The 19830-nt window shown below is 42.4% G+C and overlaps 1 protein-coding gene across 1 annotated transcript in view; it reads left to right on the top strand.

Annotated features, from left to right (window-relative positions):
* Positions 1–19830, top strand: part of LOC126416886 (deoxynucleotidyltransferase terminal-interacting protein 1) — a 100236-nt gene that overhangs the window by 26984 nt on the left and 53422 nt on the right. The window contains exon 4 of the mRNA XM_050084773.1: positions 3109–3320. Coding sequence (XP_049940730.1) covers positions 3109–3320 — 212 coding nt within the window. The remainder of the gene's footprint in view (positions 1–3108; positions 3321–19830) is intronic.

Below are 19830 nucleotides of genomic sequence, written 5' to 3'. Positions count from 1 at the left end.
GCTTTTAGGGTGGAGGTTTTAATGTGTTGCAGAGTAGCTGGCTTTTCCTTTTTATTCCTGTGGTCGGCCAGCCACTGTAATCTGCTTTCTTGTTTTACCTTCTTCTGTTTCTAGCATCTTTCTGTTGTTTTATTGTCCTCTTTTGTTCCTTCTAGTGTTTGTTGCCTTTCCTTTGTTCTTGTGGTTTTTCCTTTCTTTCTGTTTTGTGTTACATGTCTCATCTGTTTTATTCTCACACTTGTGGCATTGTTTTATTAGGAACAAGGGACTGATGACCTCATAGTTTGGTCCCTTGCCCCCCCCCCCTTTTAAACCAACCAACCGATATGAAACTTCCTGGAAAATCAAAACTGTGTGCTGCCTCGGGACTCAAACTCGGGATTTTTGCCTTTTGCGGGCAAGTGCTCTGGTTTCAAGTTGGTGAAACCAACAAATGTGAGTGTAAGAAAACTAAATTTGCTGACTGACTGACCTGTAGTGTAGCTTGAGCTCTAGGTTAAGTTGAAATGTGCCACTTGGTTTAGAGTTGGTGAATCCAACGAATATGGATGGAAAAAATAGGATGTGGTGGAATGTGACAGTTTGTTGGAGAGTTAACAAAGCCAGTGAATCTCAACACGAAAATATGATTGCTGCAATAGAATGACGAGTAGCATAACCTGAGATACACACACTCCATTGCAATAACCTACTTGTATCTTTTATTACCAGTTTTGCCAAAAAGCCTGACGATTTGGTTAAATTCTGTCTTGTGAAACAAAATACAAGCATAACTTTATTTATGACGAGCATTCTGACTGGCTTCTGACAACTGACTCCTGACTTGTCATATTCAGTTTCTTGGTTGCCTCAAATACATACATCAAAAAAAGTTTTGCATCACACCGGTTCCCAGAACTGTGGAAGATAGATGTTGACTGTGGATATTGTATCACAAACACAGTCCCTTTGACCCGCCCAAAGATGTAAACAACCATGCAAGAGCAACGCCTATTAGACGGAGGGGGTCCGACAGCTGATCAGTTCCAGTCATTCCCCAAGGAAGGAAGGAAGGAAGGAAGTACATGGCTTGTGTTGTCTGTAGTTCAACCATGCATTGATGGTCAATCGTCAGTACTGTGGTTCGATCGCGTCTGCATTGTTACTTTGTGCCAGGAAGGGCTCTCAACAAGGGAAGTGTCCAAGTATCTTGGAGTGAACTGAAGCGATGTTGTTCGGACATGGAGGAGATACAGAGAGACAGGAATTGCCGATGACATGCCTCCCTCTGGCTGCCCAAGGGTTACTACTCCAGTGGATGACTGCTACCTACGGGCTATAGCTCGGAGGAACCCTGGCAGCAACACTACCATGTTGAATAATCCTTTTCATGCAGCCACAGGACGTTGTATTACGAATCAAACTGTGCGCAATAGGCTGCATGATGCGCAACTTCACTCCCGAAGTCCATAGCGAGGTTCACCTTTGCAATTTGCGCCCCCATTGTGCACATATTGTGAATAACTTCCTTCAGGATGACAACATCGCCCGACTTCAGTGGCCAGCATGTGCTCCAGATATGAACCCTGTCGAACACGCCTGGGATAGAATGAAACGGGCTGTTTATGGACGATGTACCCACCAACCACTCCGAGGGATCTACTCCAAATCACTGTTGAAGAGTGGGACAATTTGCACCAACAGTTCCTTGATGAACTTGTGGATAGTGTGCCATGATGAATACAAGCATGCATCAATGCAAGAGGACGTGCTATTGGGGGTTAAGAGGTACCAGTGTGTACAGCAATCTGAACCACCACCTCTGAAGATCTCACTGTGTGGTGGTACAACATGCAATGTGTGGTTTTCATGAGGAATAAAAAAAGGGTGGAAATGATGTTTATGTTGATCTCTATTCCAATTTTCTGTACAGGTTCCGGAACCGAGGTGATGCAGAACATTTTTTTGATGCGTGTATTTGATTGTAACTTGTGAGTATGTGATGAATTCCCAGGCAGTGGCTAAGGTGGATCTAATAGCAATAGTAAAAAGAACTCTAGATTCAGCATTATCATAAATTGATCACTTTTTAATATATTGTTATTTCCGAAATGGTGATTCAGTTGCAACCAGTCAACTCAGTGTCAGTTGTTGTGAGTGAAACAAATTATCAACCAACTTCATTTACCAAGTGAATGAAATCAGAAATGAGAATCTCTGGCTCTACCTCTGAATAATGATTTATTGTGTTCACTTGTCATTTATTGAGCAAACTGTTACCAACAGCATCACACAACAGAAAAGCTACCAACGTTGCAAGTGCACTTTTACTGCACATGTGCCTGTTACATGCTATGTTACCTTTCTGTCTTCAAATGCAAACTTAAATGCCATCCATTTTAGTTTATGTTGTAGCTTTTTGTGGTTTAACAGAAAAAGGTTTTGGCAAATCACAAAAAAAGACTGTATGCAATTGGTTTAAAGATGCCGTACTACAGCTGGCTAGACTTGATTGACAGTGTAACATCTTCTGACATACAATGTGCAGCCTGACATGATGTGATAGAATGAGTGAAATGTCTTCTTATGTTGAACTTGCTAAATCTGAAACACTCTTTTGTCATTATTTTGGTTCCTAAGAGTGTGACGTTGATGAAGATGATAATAAGAGCAGTCAGTGCTATAGTGGCATTATTATTACTATTATTATTATTATTAGTAGTAGTAGTAGTAGTAGTAGTAGCGCAGCCACTATGGCCAAGCGGTTCTAGGTGCTTCAGTCCGGAACCACGCTGCTGCTGCAGTCGCAGGTTCGAATCCTACCTCAGGCATGGACATGTGTGATGTCCTTAGGTTACTTAGGTTTAGGTAGTTCTAAGTCTAGGGGACTGATGACCTCAGATGTGAAGTCCCATAGTGCTTAGAGCCCTTTGAACCATTTGAGTAGTAGTAGCATAATTTTTGGGGGGGGGGGGGGGGAGGGGGGGTAGCTGAATTTGACAGGGCTGTATAAATTCAATATCCTTAATGTCATAGTAACAATGTTGCTTAGTCATAAGAAGGCTTGTTGTGATCTCCATCTTTTGAGATATTTGAAATCTTAAATTTGTCATTGTTTTTGTTTTGCAGAGTCCACTGTTGAGAAGAAGAAAGGAATCCGATACAGATTCAGAGACGAGTCAGTCTGCCCGTAGAAAGAGGAGTAAGACAAGGCTTCCAAGTGGGCTCTGTGACCGGACTATACCTATAAAAATACCAAAAAGTGATTCTAGTCGTTCTGAGGGCTCAAAACTAGACCCATCTCGAATACTTAAAGAAACATTGTTTGTGATGGGTGCTAGGTAAGTCATACTTAAATTTCTAATCCACTTACTTTGGAGACATCAATACATAATTGTTATGCATGCTAAAGATGGAAAAATAAATTTAAAAAAGTGCAAGTAATATACTACAGAGAGTTCTGGTAAACATTGGTGTCTTTTACAGAATGTGTTTGGCCTGTTTCTCAGATAGAGAGGTCCATATTGGCAGTTTTATACATTCATATTTGTTGCTCTTTATTCTTTACAGTAACCAGAGTGGGAAAGCAACAACAATTGCTTATGTCTGAAAAATTTTATTGTATCACAGTCTCAGTCGCACCTAATGCTGTTAGTCTAGACTGGTTTTGATACCTTTATGCCGTTGTCTTACTGCCTACCAGTGCAATGTCAACAACTAAGATGTATATATGTAGACTGAAGCCATGAATGAAAATTTGTACCAAGGCCAGGATTTGAACCCGTGTCTCCTGCTCATTAGGCAAATACACTAACCCCTATGCCACCCTGGCACAATGGCTGTACACAACTGCACAGACTATTCCAGCACACCTCCCTCCTTAATCCAAAATCCCATTCATGCTTCAGGCCACTTGATCTTCCCCCTAAACTCGAACAGCATTGCAGAGGCACTCCAGTTGTATGCGAATAGCAGCTCAGCATCGAACGAAAGGGGGTATTTTGCCTGAAACTCGGGCACAGATGCTTTTAATCAGATGGAACTATATGGTTTCAGACAACTTGGATTGAGGAGAGAGAGACTTGCTAGGGCAGTCCGTGCAGTTGTGCAAAGCCTCTGTGCTAGCGTGGCTTAGTGGTTAGCGCATTTGCCAAGTCAGCAGGAGATGCAGGTTCAAATCCCAGCCTTGTTGCAATTTTAATTTGCTACTTCAGTCTGCATATATACAGCATAGATTTTTGAGACTTGAAAAGGTCTCTGGAACTGTATAGTTTCACTTCATTAAAAGCACCTATGCCTGAGCTTCAGGCAGATTCCCTGTTTTGTTCGATACTGAGGCGCTATTCCAATACAGCTGCAGAACCTCAGCAATGTTGTTCGAGTTGTGTGGGAATGCCAAGTGCGCTGAGATGTGAATGGGAATTTGGATTGTGTAGGGTAGTCCGTACAGTTGTGAAAAGCCACTGTGCCAGGGTAGCATAGTGGTTAGCGCATTTGCCTAATGAGCAGGAGACATGGGTTCAAATCCTGGCCTTGATACAAATTTTCATTCATTGCTTCAGTCTGCGTAGATAAATCATAGATGTTAAAGTGTCAGGATTGGCGAGGAAGGGAAAGCAGTGGGCACATGTTGAGGCGAGGAAGTTAAACATTTTATAAGGGCATGGTGATTTAATGCAGTAAAAAAAAAGCAGGCCTAGAGAAGCTGCCAAAATTGAATGGGCTGCTGCCCAAGATAGCAGGAGAGGAGAGTGTCCAGTCTGGTCAGAAGCTGCCAGCAGAAGAGGGCAAACGGCGCGTCTGCTCCCGGTAGCTGGCCGCTGTTACACCCCTACGTGACCGCCTCCAACCCTTCCTATTGGACAGCCAAGTTGTAGACGCACAGTTTGGCAGCGTTACCTCGTCAGCAACATGGGAGTTTAACTGCTGATGGTCCAACACGTGAGTTTCAATGTGGTTCTGTCCAGTTTTGTGCAATGTGACTGATATGCTGCAACCAGCTGCCAGCTAGAAGACACTGAGAACATAAAGTGAAAAATAAAATCAAATTTTTGTACTATTAAATCCATTCGGTAACAGGCCTCACTGTACGTAGATGTTTGAGACTTGAAAAGGTCTCTAGAGCCATATACTTCCATTTGGTCAACAACTAATATCACTGGCTTCAATACTTTGTCACTGTCATCGTTACTTGGAAGCCTAGCAATGTGACAATAGGCAACACTGTTTATGAATGCTCATCTATATAAAATAATGCCATTCATTCCTGTTTATGCTGTTATATTTTATGCATTTTCACCGGTTTACATTTTTCTGTAACTAGTTGGTGTTACCAATATATTTTAAATATTGAAATGAAAGTTTTGTTATTTTCATATTAAAGAATATACTAACATCCAAAATGTAGCAGGTAAGGGTTTGTATGGCATTTACTATAGGGATGGGAAGCTGTTCTTTTAGCCAGGATGGCACACCTCCCCCCACCCTGGCATTTTGGGTGATCGTAGAGATCAGAGTCCTGTCAACAAGTTGACAGTAGCTGAATTGGACTCTGTTATTAACAAGAGGACTTTCAATACACTATCAGAGATGAGTATGTACCCACATCCTGCTAGTGCATTCTGTCATTAACCTCTGCTTTGTACAGACTGAAGTAGTGGCAGCACAGTCTTGGACTGTAGTGCTGGGAGCAGTGGTGAGTCAGGACAGCATGGGTGGTATCGAACTGTGAACTTCCATGTACAAATGCCAGCTGACAAAAGAGTTATAACTACCCAGCAAATACTGGCCAGATGATGGACACATATAAATAGCACCTTAGTGATTGTTTTGCAGCAGCAGCTGCTGCTGCTGTTACTGGTGTGTCATATCAGAAGATAGGGCAACATTGGTTTGCTACCCTTTGTGTCAGTATGCTGCATTGCCATCATGATACGGACAGTGTCAGTGGTAGAGTCATGTCAACAGCCTTGAGTAAACTGCAATAATAGGCATGAAAAGTGTGTCATACTTATGTTTTACTACTTTATTATTTTGGGGCATCATTGAATGGCACACGTGCCAAAACCAGACTAGCCATGTGAAGTAATGGAATGATAATATGATTGCAGCTGTGATATAATAAAATTATTCTATATTTTCACTGGAGATCATCTTCACATCTTTGAGAAGCATCTAGCGTATCCTTGTAAATGTTCATATTTGCTCACACATTATTGCTATGATATCGTCTTTGACGTGTCTCCTGATTGCAATACTTTGGATTTCTTCTGAAGTGTGTGCAGATATGCCTAGCAGAGCCAAGCTTACTCAGGAAGATACAATTTCAGATCAGACAGAATTGCTGATTGTTGTGATTAACAGTGTAGGTATTTTTATCATTGTGGTTTTTGATATGAAAATTATCCGTGTGCATCTTTTCAAATGCTTCAACATGTCTGTTTTGTGTCACCACTCCTTACTTTACATGACAGGTTACTTCCAATTGACAGAAGAGATGTCACAGGATGCTAGGTTTCATTTTAAGGTACCGTTGAAGTGCTAGAATTGCTTGCCAACTTTCATCTTTGAGTTTATCATGAATAGTTAACTAGCTAGTTAATATAATAGAGGGAAACATTCCACGTGGGAAAAATTATATATAAAAACAAAGATGAGGTGACTTACCGAACGAAAGCGCTGGCAGGTCGATAGACACACAAACAAACACAAACATACACACAAAATTCAAGCTTTCGCAACAAACTGTTGCCTCATCAGGAAAGAGGGAAGGAGAGGGAAAGACGAAAGGAAGTGGGTTTTAAGGGTGAGGGTAAGGAGTCATTCCAATCCCGGGAGCGGAAAGACTTACCTTAGGGGGAAAAAAGGACAGGTATACACTCGCGAGCACACACACACATATCCATCCACACATACAGACACAAGCTTGTGTCTGTATGTGTGGATGGATATGTGTGTGTGTGCGAGTGTATACCTGTCCTTTTTTCCCCCTAAGGTAAGTCTTTCCGCTCCCGGGATTGGAATGACTCCTTACCCTCACCCTTAAAACCCACTTCCTTTCGTCTTTCCCTCTCCTTCCCTCTTTCCTGATGAGGCAACAGTTTGTTGCGAAAGCTTGAATTTTGTGTGTATGTTTGTGTTTGTTTGTGTGTCTATCGACCTGCCAGCGCTTTCGTTCGGTAAGTCACCTCATCTTTGTTTTTATATATAACTAGCTAGTTACTTATTTGTGTACTCGTCCACAAATTATTTTATAATTATGTTAGAAATGTCACCTTAATACAGAATGCATTTAATCTGACTATGTAGTGTGGGACACAGTGACTTGACCGAGCGAGGTGGCGCAGTGGTTAGCACACTGGACTCGCATTCGGGAGGACGACGGTTCAATCCCGTCTCCGGCCATCCTGATTTAGGTTTTCCGTGATTTCCCTAAATCGTTTCAGGCAAATGTCGGGATGGTTCCTTTGAAAGGGCACGGCCGATTTCCTTCCCAATCCTTCCCTAACCCGAGCTTGCGCTCCGTCTCTAATGACCTCGTTGTCGACGGGACGTTAAACACTAACCACCTCCACCTCCACCTCCACACAGTGACTTGAAGATGTGGATTTGAGGGGGAGGGGGGGCAAGAATAAAGGAAATGGGAGACTGTGGGCATATGGGTGTGGGTACAGGTAAAGACTGATTGAAGTTATGGTCCTGGGACAGGGGTGGAGGTAGGTGTCAGGCCGGGAGCTAGCAGAGATTGGGGCCAAGACAATTAAGGGATCGAAGGATCTGTTGCAATAACTCCTATCTACAGGTTGAAAGAAGCTGGTGTTGGAGGGTGGAGTATGAAGCAGCCATTGTAATGAAGCATGTTGTGCACAGCAGTGTGTTCCACCACTTGTTGATCAATCATAGTTTGGTAGTGAACAACTGGTTGGGGGTTATGTTCACATAAAATGCTGGACAAAAATTGCGGTAGAGATGGTATATAACAAGACTACTTTCACAGGTTCCCCAGCTCTGATAGGATAGGATAAGCCTATGGTAAGGCTGGAGTAGGATGTGCTGCATGGGTGAAGTGGACAGGTCTGTCTTCCAAAGGGGTATGACCTGTGGAAATGTTCAGGGAATTGAAGTGGCACTGGAATGGACTAGAATATTGCATAGATTGTGTGGATGGTGGAATACTGCTTCAGGAAGGATGGTAGGATTGCAATGATAAATAGTTGAAGTGTTCCTCTGCAGCCAGTTTTTTGGGGTACTCAGAGGATCGGGAGATAGGCCTGTCTGTGGACCCGTTATAGAGACCTTCACCATGGGTGGCCAATCTAAATGTGAGTGATATTTCGCTGTGGAAAGGGTGACAATTATCGAAATGGAGGTTCAAGGGATTGATGTTGGGTTTGATATGTGCACAGAGATATTGGTGGAACCATTGGTGAGGTGGTCAAGTGGAGTGGAGGGAAGAGGAGGCGTTTTGGCTGTGGAGGAATGAGGACAGGTTATCTTGGTCCTGAGTCATCATGGACATATATCATCAATAAACCTGAGTCAGATAAAGGGTTTGGGATCTTGGGTGGCCATTAATGTTTTCTTACAAGGAAAACTCCCCAATGCAACCCCCCCCCCCCCCCTCCCGCCCCCTACCCCTCAGATCTAGTGGTAAGAAGATCCAGTGACAACCCGTCAAAAACTGAACACAGATCAAGCATGAAAGCCGGTAGAAGGTGTACTGAACTATGAAAAACAATCAAAATAGAAACAGTGAATGGTTCAAGAATAATGAGTGCAATATAGAGCAGGCTGAGTGAGCAGCGCCAGTGTATAGTATGACAACTGCCAAGACCACAGAAAGAGAACAAACATTTCAATGATCAGGCAGACAATTCGTAATGTTGTGAAAAAAGAAAAGAAAATAAAAATAAATGGCACGACGACTCCCCTCATGAGATGATACATTAAGAGTACAGCATAGGAAAGTGCCATATGGATGCACATGTCTGAACTACAGATTTGTTAGCATATCTTTCCCTCATTGGAGCTGTAGCTGTGTGTGAGGATGTAGTTAGTTAGACGTAAGAGGAATGAGGTCATGAATTTGGAATTGGACGGATGTTGGGAGAGGTAGTGTTTGATAGTGGCAAGATCATTTGCATGTAGAATGTAGGGAAGTGGCATCAACAGTGGTCTTTTAACTAGTTCTGACCCTTTTTCATTTTTTTAGGAAAATTTTTCTTTATGCTCTGATGCTCTTAGGTGATTTTTTTAATGATGGTAGATGCAAGATTTGTACAAATATATACTTTACACTTGGCTCCTTTTCATGGAATAAAATAAATAATTTTGAAATATTCACTGTTATAATAAATATATTGATAATTCAATAATTACCATGCAAAATAACAATAATAATAATGTTCACTGTGCAACCATGATGACAGCACGGCAGTGCAACTGCATGGGCAGCCGTGACTTCCCCTTAATCGAGTGGGCAGCTCTCTGCTTTGGCAGTGGCTATCTCGTGGCTCAGGGCAGGCTGCCCTGTCCCGTGGTTGAACAGCGGACCCCGTACTGCATTTCAGGACGTCGCTCTGGTTGTCGCACGCTTACGGTGTAGTCAGTGATACTAAGACAAGAATATTTTAGTACACGAGTGGCTGAGTTCATTCAAACTCCAGACTGCATTTATTTAGGGCTTAAAGCATGTATACTAGACATTTCTGTGGTCGTAAGTGAGGAAAGGCTTCTGTCCTTCAGCCAGCACATTACAGCATCGGCTGTTGCTATACCGACCCATCTGGCTCCCTCCGCGTTGCAATGCCTGTCAGCCGTATTTTGCTTTGAAGTACATAACACTCTTGCCTGCCTGTGGCTGGCTCTATTGCAACTCACTTCCACTCTGGCATATCTTTTGACTGAATACAGTTTGTGTGACATTCGACTGCTTTATTTCTTTGTTGATAGTCCTTGGCGTTTACGTACTGCATTGTTATAATGGCTGAAAAATAGGGAGGTGGAAGTTAAACACTAACTACTGTGTAAATGATGTAGCTGCCAGTTGCACGATTGCGTTTCACAGTTCTTTACTTTCATTGTTCACAACACCCCAATATCACACAATTATATGGCCAGTTCACTATTGGTAGATGTTGATAAGCCTCATTAATAAGTTTCAGGCAACATCAGCATACTGCTACAATAGTTTGCTGTTGAACGTCTATGAGCCATAAAAACATAACCACAGAGTTTGCAGTTCTTGCAGAATAATACGATACATTTGACACTATTTTTCAAACTAAATTAACCAGACATTGTTATTAATTGTTCTAACACATGGCTTATTTGTGTTACACTTATTCCACTCTTAAGTTGATGCATTGTTGTTAATCTAACCAATACATGTTTCACGTCTGAAAATCAGCCATGGACTGACTGTATCGGGACCAAAAATCGCTTGTTTATATATGCTCACAATAATAGGCACTGAAAATATACATTGTTCAGTGTTTAAGTTACAAAAATTTCTATTAAAACATAACTCATTCAATTAACTGAATACATCAAAAAATTCCTTCTACCACAAGGATTAGGCCGAATTATCTACCTTTGCAAATGTCTGCTTGTGTCTGTGTATGTGCGGATGGATATGTGTGTGTATGCGAGTGTATACCTGTCCTTTTTTCCCCCTAAGGTAAGTCTTTCCGCTCCCGGGATTGGAATGACTCCTTACCCTCTCCCTTAAAACCTACATCCTTTCGTCTTTCCCTCTCCTTCCTTCTTTCCTGATGAAGCAACCATTCGTTGCGAAAGCTTGAATTTTGTGTGTATGTTTGTGTTTGTTTGTGTGTCTATCAACCTGCCAGTGCTTTCGTTTGGTAAATTAATAGATATAGTTATTCAAATAATACTTTTGACAAGCCTGGTTTATTATTTTGGAATTAATTAAGGGCTCTCTTTGCTAATATGTTTTCAAATAAAGCCAAATAAATGCTTTAAGAATCCTAATAGTTCTTCTTCCAAATGTTTCTAATTAGCACAGAATTTATATTTATAAGTCAACAATAGAATCTAAGTCATGAAACAATTATTGATTTCACCCTCTAATGATCTGTGGCAAAAGATATTAACTAGGAATGGTCAAAATAAATTAGGAAATTAATTACATACATAAAACTAAGCACAAAATGAGACCTGATGCTACATTCCTTAAGACCGAAGACCAACCTTTCTCTTTTATGGAAATGCATATTATACTCATACATGTTAATGGTAATTAGGCAACACTGAAAATACAATGAATTTAAGGAAGCAGATGGCAAAAGAAGAAAGGAATTAGAGAGACCCCAGCTTGCTTCGTCACATTACCCCCACATTGAATTGATCAGATAGATATCGCAATTAGCTAACTGGACAATTCAATGACCAGAAGTGACCCCAGAAAGTGGGTTTAACATTCTGCACACAAAAGAATATTGCATAAGAAATCTCCTTATCAAAAATTATGGTACATATCTTTTTCAAATTTCTACTTATAAGAACTGTCCATATAAAAAATCTCCAAACAAACTATTTACATATAGTGTATTGTACAGTGGCACAAAAATCCACAAATTATATTTTTAATAAAAATAGGCATCTTCATCATGAGTGATGTCCTTTTTGGATGAACAAAGATTATATTCTAAGATATGTATCACTTTATAAAAGTCCTGTCTTGCTTCAAAGAATAAATGATCATAGGATGTGGAAAGTTAAATTGCACTGCGCCTTGCAGTTCATTTTCAGACAGAAAATTTCACTTTTTCAATGTTTAGTATTTTGCACAAGCACTTGCACTCTTTTAATGAGCCTTAACACATTTTCTTGCCAAGTCATCTGCGCCTTCAATAGGTCTAAGTGGCAGTTATAAAGGGAATGCACTGCTATCCGTTCCCTTGGAGGCGGTTCTCCTCCACCACAGTACGTGAAAAAATTAGACAAAATAACCTACTTTAGCACTCTCACTTTTGCCTCTAACTAAGTATAAGAAAAAATGTTTCACACTACAGGCAAATAGTAGTCATTACTTTATAAATAAGTACATTACACAATCCTCATAACATTACAATAATTAGCACTAAAATTGACTAAAGTACGAAAGGTGAGGACTAGTAAAAATTTAAAATCAGGTGCACATTACACTACAAAACATTACTCTAGGTCATAACTCTGTCTCAAACTGGTTAAAGTTGAAAGATTTGGGTTTCTTTTCCATTTGCAAAATCACTAAAATGCCAAGTCCAGGTTTGAAATTCACACCATTCATTGACTCATATCACCTTAATGTCCAAAATATGTAGATTACCTGTAGCAAAAACTCAAGATATGCAGTAGCATAGATTTACTAATCATTACATTATGAAAACAGAATAGAGCCATCATCACAGAACTTAATTACTATTCAAATTAAAATTAAGGAGATGAAAGTTGGGCACCAAATCATTTCCCTACTTCTCCACTCAACTCTGAGTACTGCTCTCATTCAAACAGAAAATTAAATCCTCACAAAATCACAAAATGTTAGCAAATAGTTGACCTGTCAGGATATTCACATCACTCTAGCACCACAGTTGTCATTTAATCAGCAGAATTATTGTTCTTCGTTTCAGTATTACCACTTTAAGCTCATAATTCCTCAGAACACAAATAGAAGCTTTCAGAAATAGATCCGATAATGCAGCATTATACAACTTGTACCTCACTAAAGTATTGCTCTTTCTGTTAAGCTCTCATTCCCAGTTCCCAGTTGCAGTGTCATGAATTGCACAATATACACAGTACCCAATGTTGACTAGTTCAAGAATTGATCATCAATATAGTTAAACCACATTTGTTTGTATACAGTTATCTTTTTCATTACTCAGTCATGTCTGTCAGCTCCATTATTTTACTTACATTTCTTACCTCGTTATGTAGTGGAGTGCGTTCTAAAAAAATGTCCCTACTGCAGACAGACTACCTAACCATTAAGGCCCTAACATTATTCGTTATTTTATTATTTCATTATTGCTTCATTATGTAATAAATAAACAGCTGCTCTGCTTACCCAATGGAAAATTGATTCTACTGAAAAAACGCTCCACATTAACAGATCTTTATGCTAAGGCAAACTTAACTCTCATTGCTGATCAGACAAAATTATCACTTAGAAAAACTATTATTTAACTGTATTCTATCAAATTTCTTGAGATTCTAGCCTGAAGAGTGATATACATACAAATATGGCTTATTCTTCCCACACAAATTACTCCAGGCAACTACGTTTAAGTTTTAATGTTAGAAGAGGCTGTACCATGACACACTTCTCTAGGTAGATAGTTATCTCCATATACTGATTACACTGAACACAAACACTTCTCACTTCTATTATACCACAGTTCATATTAACACCTAGAATTCAAGATGGTTTTTACTGCACATTGCCTCTGCTGCTGCACCAAATTATAGTAATTTCACATATGAGCTGATTACTTCAGATATTAGTTATAGTTTTCAGATAATCTGCACCTTCTCCTCCACATATGCTGACAGCTTTCATTTTCTGTTTCCCTTACCTCTTTATTTGACAGAAATTCTTTAACCATGTCACCAATTTACTTTCATCATATTTCATAAAACCAGAATAAACACAGTATCTCATAGATTTTTACCAAATACCACTGCTGTTTTTATTTTTTTCTTTATTGCCTTTTCTTCCATCCTCTTATGATTCCATTACTTATCATTAACACAACATAATATATATAGATAACAATGGAGAAACCTTTTCTAAAATATTCCTATACTAAACTATCCAGCTGTACAAAATCATATGAAAGTCGAAGATAGAATGTTTCTGATTCACTTATAAACTAGACATAGAGTAGGAGAAGAGTTTGACTGCCTCAGGAAACATGAAAAATGAGACAAACAGCTGGGGTAAGCATTATCGCCACATAATTGAATTCAACACAGAATGTTGAAGGCCCTACTCGCTTGTAGGTCTTACTCCTGGTTCAATGTCGATTCCATTTCTGTTCCTTGAATTTCTCCTGCCAATTCCATGCCCATTCTGGCTATCCTCCACCCAATCATCCCTTGAATTTCTACTAGAATTATTTCTGTTCATCCTGTTTACCTGAAACTCTCTCCCTGAGTGATTATTATCAGGAAAATTCCTCCTACGATCTTCCATTGAGGGCTTCACCCCCTCCACTTTATCAGCATAATTCAAAAAATTACTAACATTATCCCTAGGGGCAGGTACAAGCAATTCTCTAACTTTCTGAGACAACTCGGTTTTTAAACCCATAATTATTGATTAATTATCTAGCTCTTTGTCCAGATATTTCAGTTTGCTTATTCAAAAGTGGCAGAAACCTTTCACAGTGCCCTTCCTAGAGCCAAATCTATCTCCTCCCCAAAATTAACTCAAAATTCTCCGCTGCTTCTCTTTGGGCCAGTTTGTAATCACAACAAAATCTACATTTTCGTGTTCCATCTGTTGATTTTTTTGGGCATGATGACTACTCCTGCACCACCATGCACTCTTACTTTCCTCAATTATTCCAACTTTCAGCTGTTGACTGATAAATTCCTCCAAAATTGGCTGCAAATACCTCAGTATTCTATATGGTTTGCAGTAGACTAGTGATTCATTCCCCGTTGGCATACGGTAGTGTGTAATATGTGTGCTGGTAATGGCTCTTTTGAAAAAAACAATGCTTAAATTGCAAAAGTATCTTTTCCATCTGTCCTCTGTTGCTTCCCTTTAGGTGCTACAGTTTTCCTCATAATGCAGTTTCAGTGATGTCTGATGGCTGTCCGTAGCTGATACCAGGGTCGATTCTAGAAGTCAGTCAACGAGGGAGGGAGGGGGGGGGGGGGAAGGGGGAGGAATGGAATATCGCTTAACAAAAGGAGAGTTGGGATCCTCCGCCAACAAATTGGTAAAATGTGGTGTTGCTTAAAGTAGTTTTTGGTAACTGTTTTGGAGTTCAAGGTAAAAACATGTCGACAAAATGTGTGTGCCTGGGAAATTAATATGATTTGACCCAGATGTCCAGCAATTTCGAAGTTTTTGTCTGAGGTCAGCAATTTAATTGTTGGTAGGCATACCTGGCATATTAAGCTTTCTTGATTATTGTAAGTGGTACTCGTACATTAATATACATCCAATGTATGTTAATAAATAAAAAGACACCCATTGTAAGTTAAATGATATTTATTGGTTTAGATAGTAAGCGATTTGCTGCTGTTATTCTTTTGTTAAAATCTGTTAGAAATACATTGCAACCTATATTGCTACATAATTATTTTAAAAAAGGATTGAATGTGTTGAAGTAATATATTCACTGGTTTCTGAAGTAATTTTATCCAGTGTAATATGATACTGCATTTGGGGTGGGGGGGTATAGCCCCCCCTCCCCCTCTTGCCATTGTCCCTGGCTGACACCCCTCGTGTCCTCCCCCCAGGAGGTCCACAACTCTTTTTAGTGGATACGTGCGTAGCGAGCACGGGATCCCGAGCTAATGTGGCCCTCCTTCCTTTCCGGGCTGCATACCTTCCTTTTCCGCATCCTTCCCTCTCCCCCATCTTCGCCCCCCCCCCCCCCTCCCTCCCCTCACCTCTGGCTCTTTCCTTCCCTTTCTCCCCCTCTGGGAGTACGGTTTGTGCCTACGTCCGGAGACGGACGCACGTAAATGTAACGCATTCTTCGCCTTCTCTGCTTGTATGTCTTCATCCTTCCTTTGTCCTTCTCTTTTCCTTACCTCTTCTCTTTACCCTTTTCTCCGCTGCGGCGTTTGAGACCTCTCTTCTTTCCTTTCCCTTTCTTTGTTTTTCCCTTTCTCTTTCTTCCTCCCTGTGCGTGTCTGAAGGCCGACCCACGCATTTTCGTGCGTAGCCGGTGACGGGGTAACGCGTAATTCCCCGCCCCGGGTAGACAGGTAGGACACGCACGTACCCCCTGGTAACGGCCAGGCCCAGGGAGGGGTGATTACCCGAACTGATACCTTCCGAAAGTGCCGATTGGTCCCTCCGTCCGTTTGTCGGGAGGAGTGACCTGAGGTGTGAGCAATCACCTAAGGCGGGAGTGCCTTCAGAGAGGGCCCCCACAAGGGAGGAGCGCGCCATCGGAGACGCCGGTAATCATGGGGGATTCTTCCGCAATGGTTTCCTCACCTTCCACTATGTCTGCTCACAAGCGTCAGTTCACTGAGTCTCAGCCACAGACCGTTCTTCCATCGTTGCCACAGTTCCTTGTTGTTTCTCGGTCTGATGAAGGTCACGACTTCTCCACGGTCAACCCTTTCATTATTCAGAAAGGTGTCGACGCAATTGCAGGTCCTGTAAAGTCTTGTTCCAGATTACGGAATGGCACCTTGTTGTTAGAAACAGTCAGTGCCCTCCAGGCACAAAAATTGCTGCGTACTTCACTTCTCCACACCTTTCCTGTCCGGGTGGAACCGCATCGTACTTCAAATTCCTCGCGTGGAGTCGTTTATACATGCTCCCTCGATGGATTGTCTGACGAAGAAATTCAGCACTACCTGTCTGACCAGGGCGTAACGGCTGTTCATAGGGTTATGAAAAGGGTTGACACGAACATCATTCCAACCCGCACTGTCTTCTTGACATTTGACAAAGTTCAACTCCCATCCAAAATGAGATAATTTCCGTTCGCCCTTACGTCCCAAACGCTACGCGTTGCTATCGGTGTCAGCGGTTCAATCACACCAGCCAGTCCTGTTCCAATCCGGCCAAATGTGTTACGTGTGGCAAGGAAGCCCATGAGGGTGCTTGTCCACCTCCATCCCCTCGCTGCATCAACTGTATGGGTAACCACACTGCTTTCTCTCGAGATTGCCCCATTTTTAAAGATGAAAAGCCAATGGGAAATCAGAGTGAAGGAAAAGATGACGACCTTTGCTGCTCGAAAATTATTCGCCAGTCGACAGCCCAGCGTGCCTCAGACAGGAAAATACAGCACTGTCCTTGCTTCTCCTCGGCCAACAAAGGAGGCGGCCACGCTGACTTGCGACCTCACCTTTAGTGCCACGGTCGTCAGATCAGCCAGCGCAAAAATCGCCCTTTCAACCTCACCACTTTCGCCTGCCCACTCTACGGCTCACCCTTCATCGGGTTCTGCTAAATCTCGAGCCCAAAAGTCAGACACCAAGACTTCAAAAAAAGAGCATACTCATGAAGATTTTTTACGTACCCCAACTTCACAACCATCAGTTCCTCCTTCATCTAAACATCATATTTCCAAGAAGGCTAATAAGAAACCCAGTTCATCTCCTTCTCCGCCAATGCGTGTCTCATCTACAGCACTTCCTGGCGGAAATCGCCCTCGGCCGTCTTCTGTGTCGCCGAGGTGCACTGCTGTCGGCTGATCAACCGGCCGATCGCTGGTGGCAGGAGTTGCTCCTGAACAACCTATGGATCAGGATCTTCTGCCTTCGGCTGAATGCCATTCCATGCTGTCGGGCGCAAGCTCTGAGCAGTCGAGTTGACAGCAACCTTGGTCACATTCCTCCATTTTCTGTTGACCCTATGTCCACTATCCACTGGAATATCCGCGGCATTCGAGCCAATCGGGATGAATTGTCGATCCTCTTACGATCCTACTAGCCGGTCATCTTCTGTCTTCAGGAAACAAAGCTGCGTCCCCATGACCGCTTTGTTCTCCCCCATTTTCAGTCCGTCCGATTTGATCTCCCCTCTGTTGAAGGCACTCCAGCCCATGGAGGACTCATGATTCTTCTCCATGATACTCTCCATTATCACCCAATCCACTTAAACACTTCCTTCCAAGCTGTTGCTGTCCGTCTTTCCCTTTCTTTTCTCTTTGTACTGTATACATTCCATCGTCCACACCAGTGGCACGAGCTGATCTTCTTCATCTTCTTGGTCAGCTTCCACCCCCCTATTTGCTGGTTGGGGACTTCAATGCCCACCACCCGCTTTGGGGATCTCCACATCCTTGTCCACGTGGCTCACTATTGCTAGACGTCTTCCACCAAGCGGATCTAGTTTGCCTCAACACTGGGGTCCCTACATTTTTGTCTGCCTCCATGACAAATTTCTCTCATTTGGACCTTTCGGTCGGTACTGTTCCGCTAGCTCGGCACTTTGAATGGTTCACCCTTGATGATACACACTCGAGTGACCACTTTCCATGTGTCCTTAGACTGCAGCCTCAACTGCCCTATATGCGCCCACAACGCTGGAAGTTTGCCCAAGCCGATTGGACACTTTTTTCGTCTCTAGCGACATTCGATGACCGTCACTTTCCTAGCGTCGACAATGAGGTCACACAAATCACCGACGTTATTCTTACAGCTGCGGAACGTTCAATACCACGCACCTCCGAATTGCCCCGGTGCCCCCCAGTTCCTTGGTGGAACGAGGCATGCTATGACACAATACTTAGCGGCGACGTGCTCTTAGCGTTTTCCGCCACCATCCTACTTTGGCCAACTGTATCCGCTATAAGCAGTTCCATGCGCGATGCCGTCGCGTCATCTGCGATAGCAAGAAGGCAAGCTGGAAGTTCTTTATTAGCTCATTTAACACCTTCACTCCCTCCTCGGAAGTTTGGAGTTGGCTTCGACAGTTATCAGGTGCGCCTAGTTTCTCCCCGGTCTCTGGGCTCACTGTTGCGCGTGATACGTTAGTGGACCCCGTCGCAATTTCTAACTCCTTGGGTAAACACTTTGCTGAGATTTCGAGCTCTTCACATTACCCACCAGTGTTTCTCCCGAAGAAACGTGCTGCGGAAGTGCAACCTCTTTCTTTCTTCTCTCAAAATCGCGAAAGCTATAATACTGTTTTCTCCATGCGGGAACTCCAACATGCACTCTATTCTTCTCGCTCCTCCACCCCAGGACTGGATGGTATCCACATGCAAATGTTGCTGCATTTATCAACCCATAGTCTGCGTTACCTCCTTCGCATTTATAATCGAATTTGGACCGACAGTACTTTTCCCAGATGATAGCGGGAAGCTATCGTCGTTCCTGTTCCGAAACCTGGAAAGGACAAACATCTCCCCTCTAGCTATCGCCCCATTTCTCTCACGAGTAGTGTATGTAAGGTTTTGGAGCGTATGGTGAATTGCTGTTTAGCTTGGTGGCTGGAGTCCCGCAGTCTTTTAACACCTGCCCAATGCAGTTTCCGAAAGCATCGTTCTGCAGTTGACCAGCTTGTTTCTCTCTCCACTTATATCATGAACAATTTTCTGCGGAAACGCCAAACAGTAGCAATATTTTTTGATCTGGAGAGAGCATATACCTGTTGGAGGACAGGCATCCTCCGCACACTGTTCTCTTGGGGCTTTCGAGGTCGGCTGCCCCTTTTTCTTCGCGAATTTATGGCAGAGCGCACATTTGGAGTGCGGATGAACACTACTCTCTCCCGTACTTTCTCCCAAGAAAACGGGATACCCCAGGGCTCGGTGCTAAGTGTTGTACTGTTTGCTATTGCCATAAATCCAATTATGGATTGTCTCCTTCCTGATGTCTCGGGCTCCCTCTATGTGGACGATTTTGCGATCTACTACAGCTCTCAATGGACCAGCCTTCTTGAACGACGTCTTCAAGGATGTCTCAATCGCCTCTACTCTTGGAGCACTGAAACCGGCTTCCGTTTTTCTCCCAGTAAGACCGTTTGTGTTAATTTTTGGCGACGTAAGGAGTTTCTTCCACCCTCCTTACATCTAGGACCTGTCAACCTTCCGTTTTCGGACGTCGCTAAATTCTTGGGTCTTATGTTTGACAGAAAACTGTGCTGGTCCTCCCACGTTTCCTATCTTTCGGCTCGCTGTCTGCGATTGCTCAACA

This window comes from Schistocerca serialis, chromosome 1 (genome assembly GCF_023864345.2).
Source record: "Schistocerca serialis cubense isolate TAMUIC-IGC-003099 chromosome 1, iqSchSeri2.2, whole genome shotgun sequence".
Classification (NCBI taxonomy): Eukaryota; Metazoa; Arthropoda; class Insecta; order Orthoptera; family Acrididae; genus Schistocerca; species Schistocerca serialis.
Note: the sequence above shows the minus strand (reverse complement) of the source record. Positions and strands in the feature narration are given on the sequence as shown.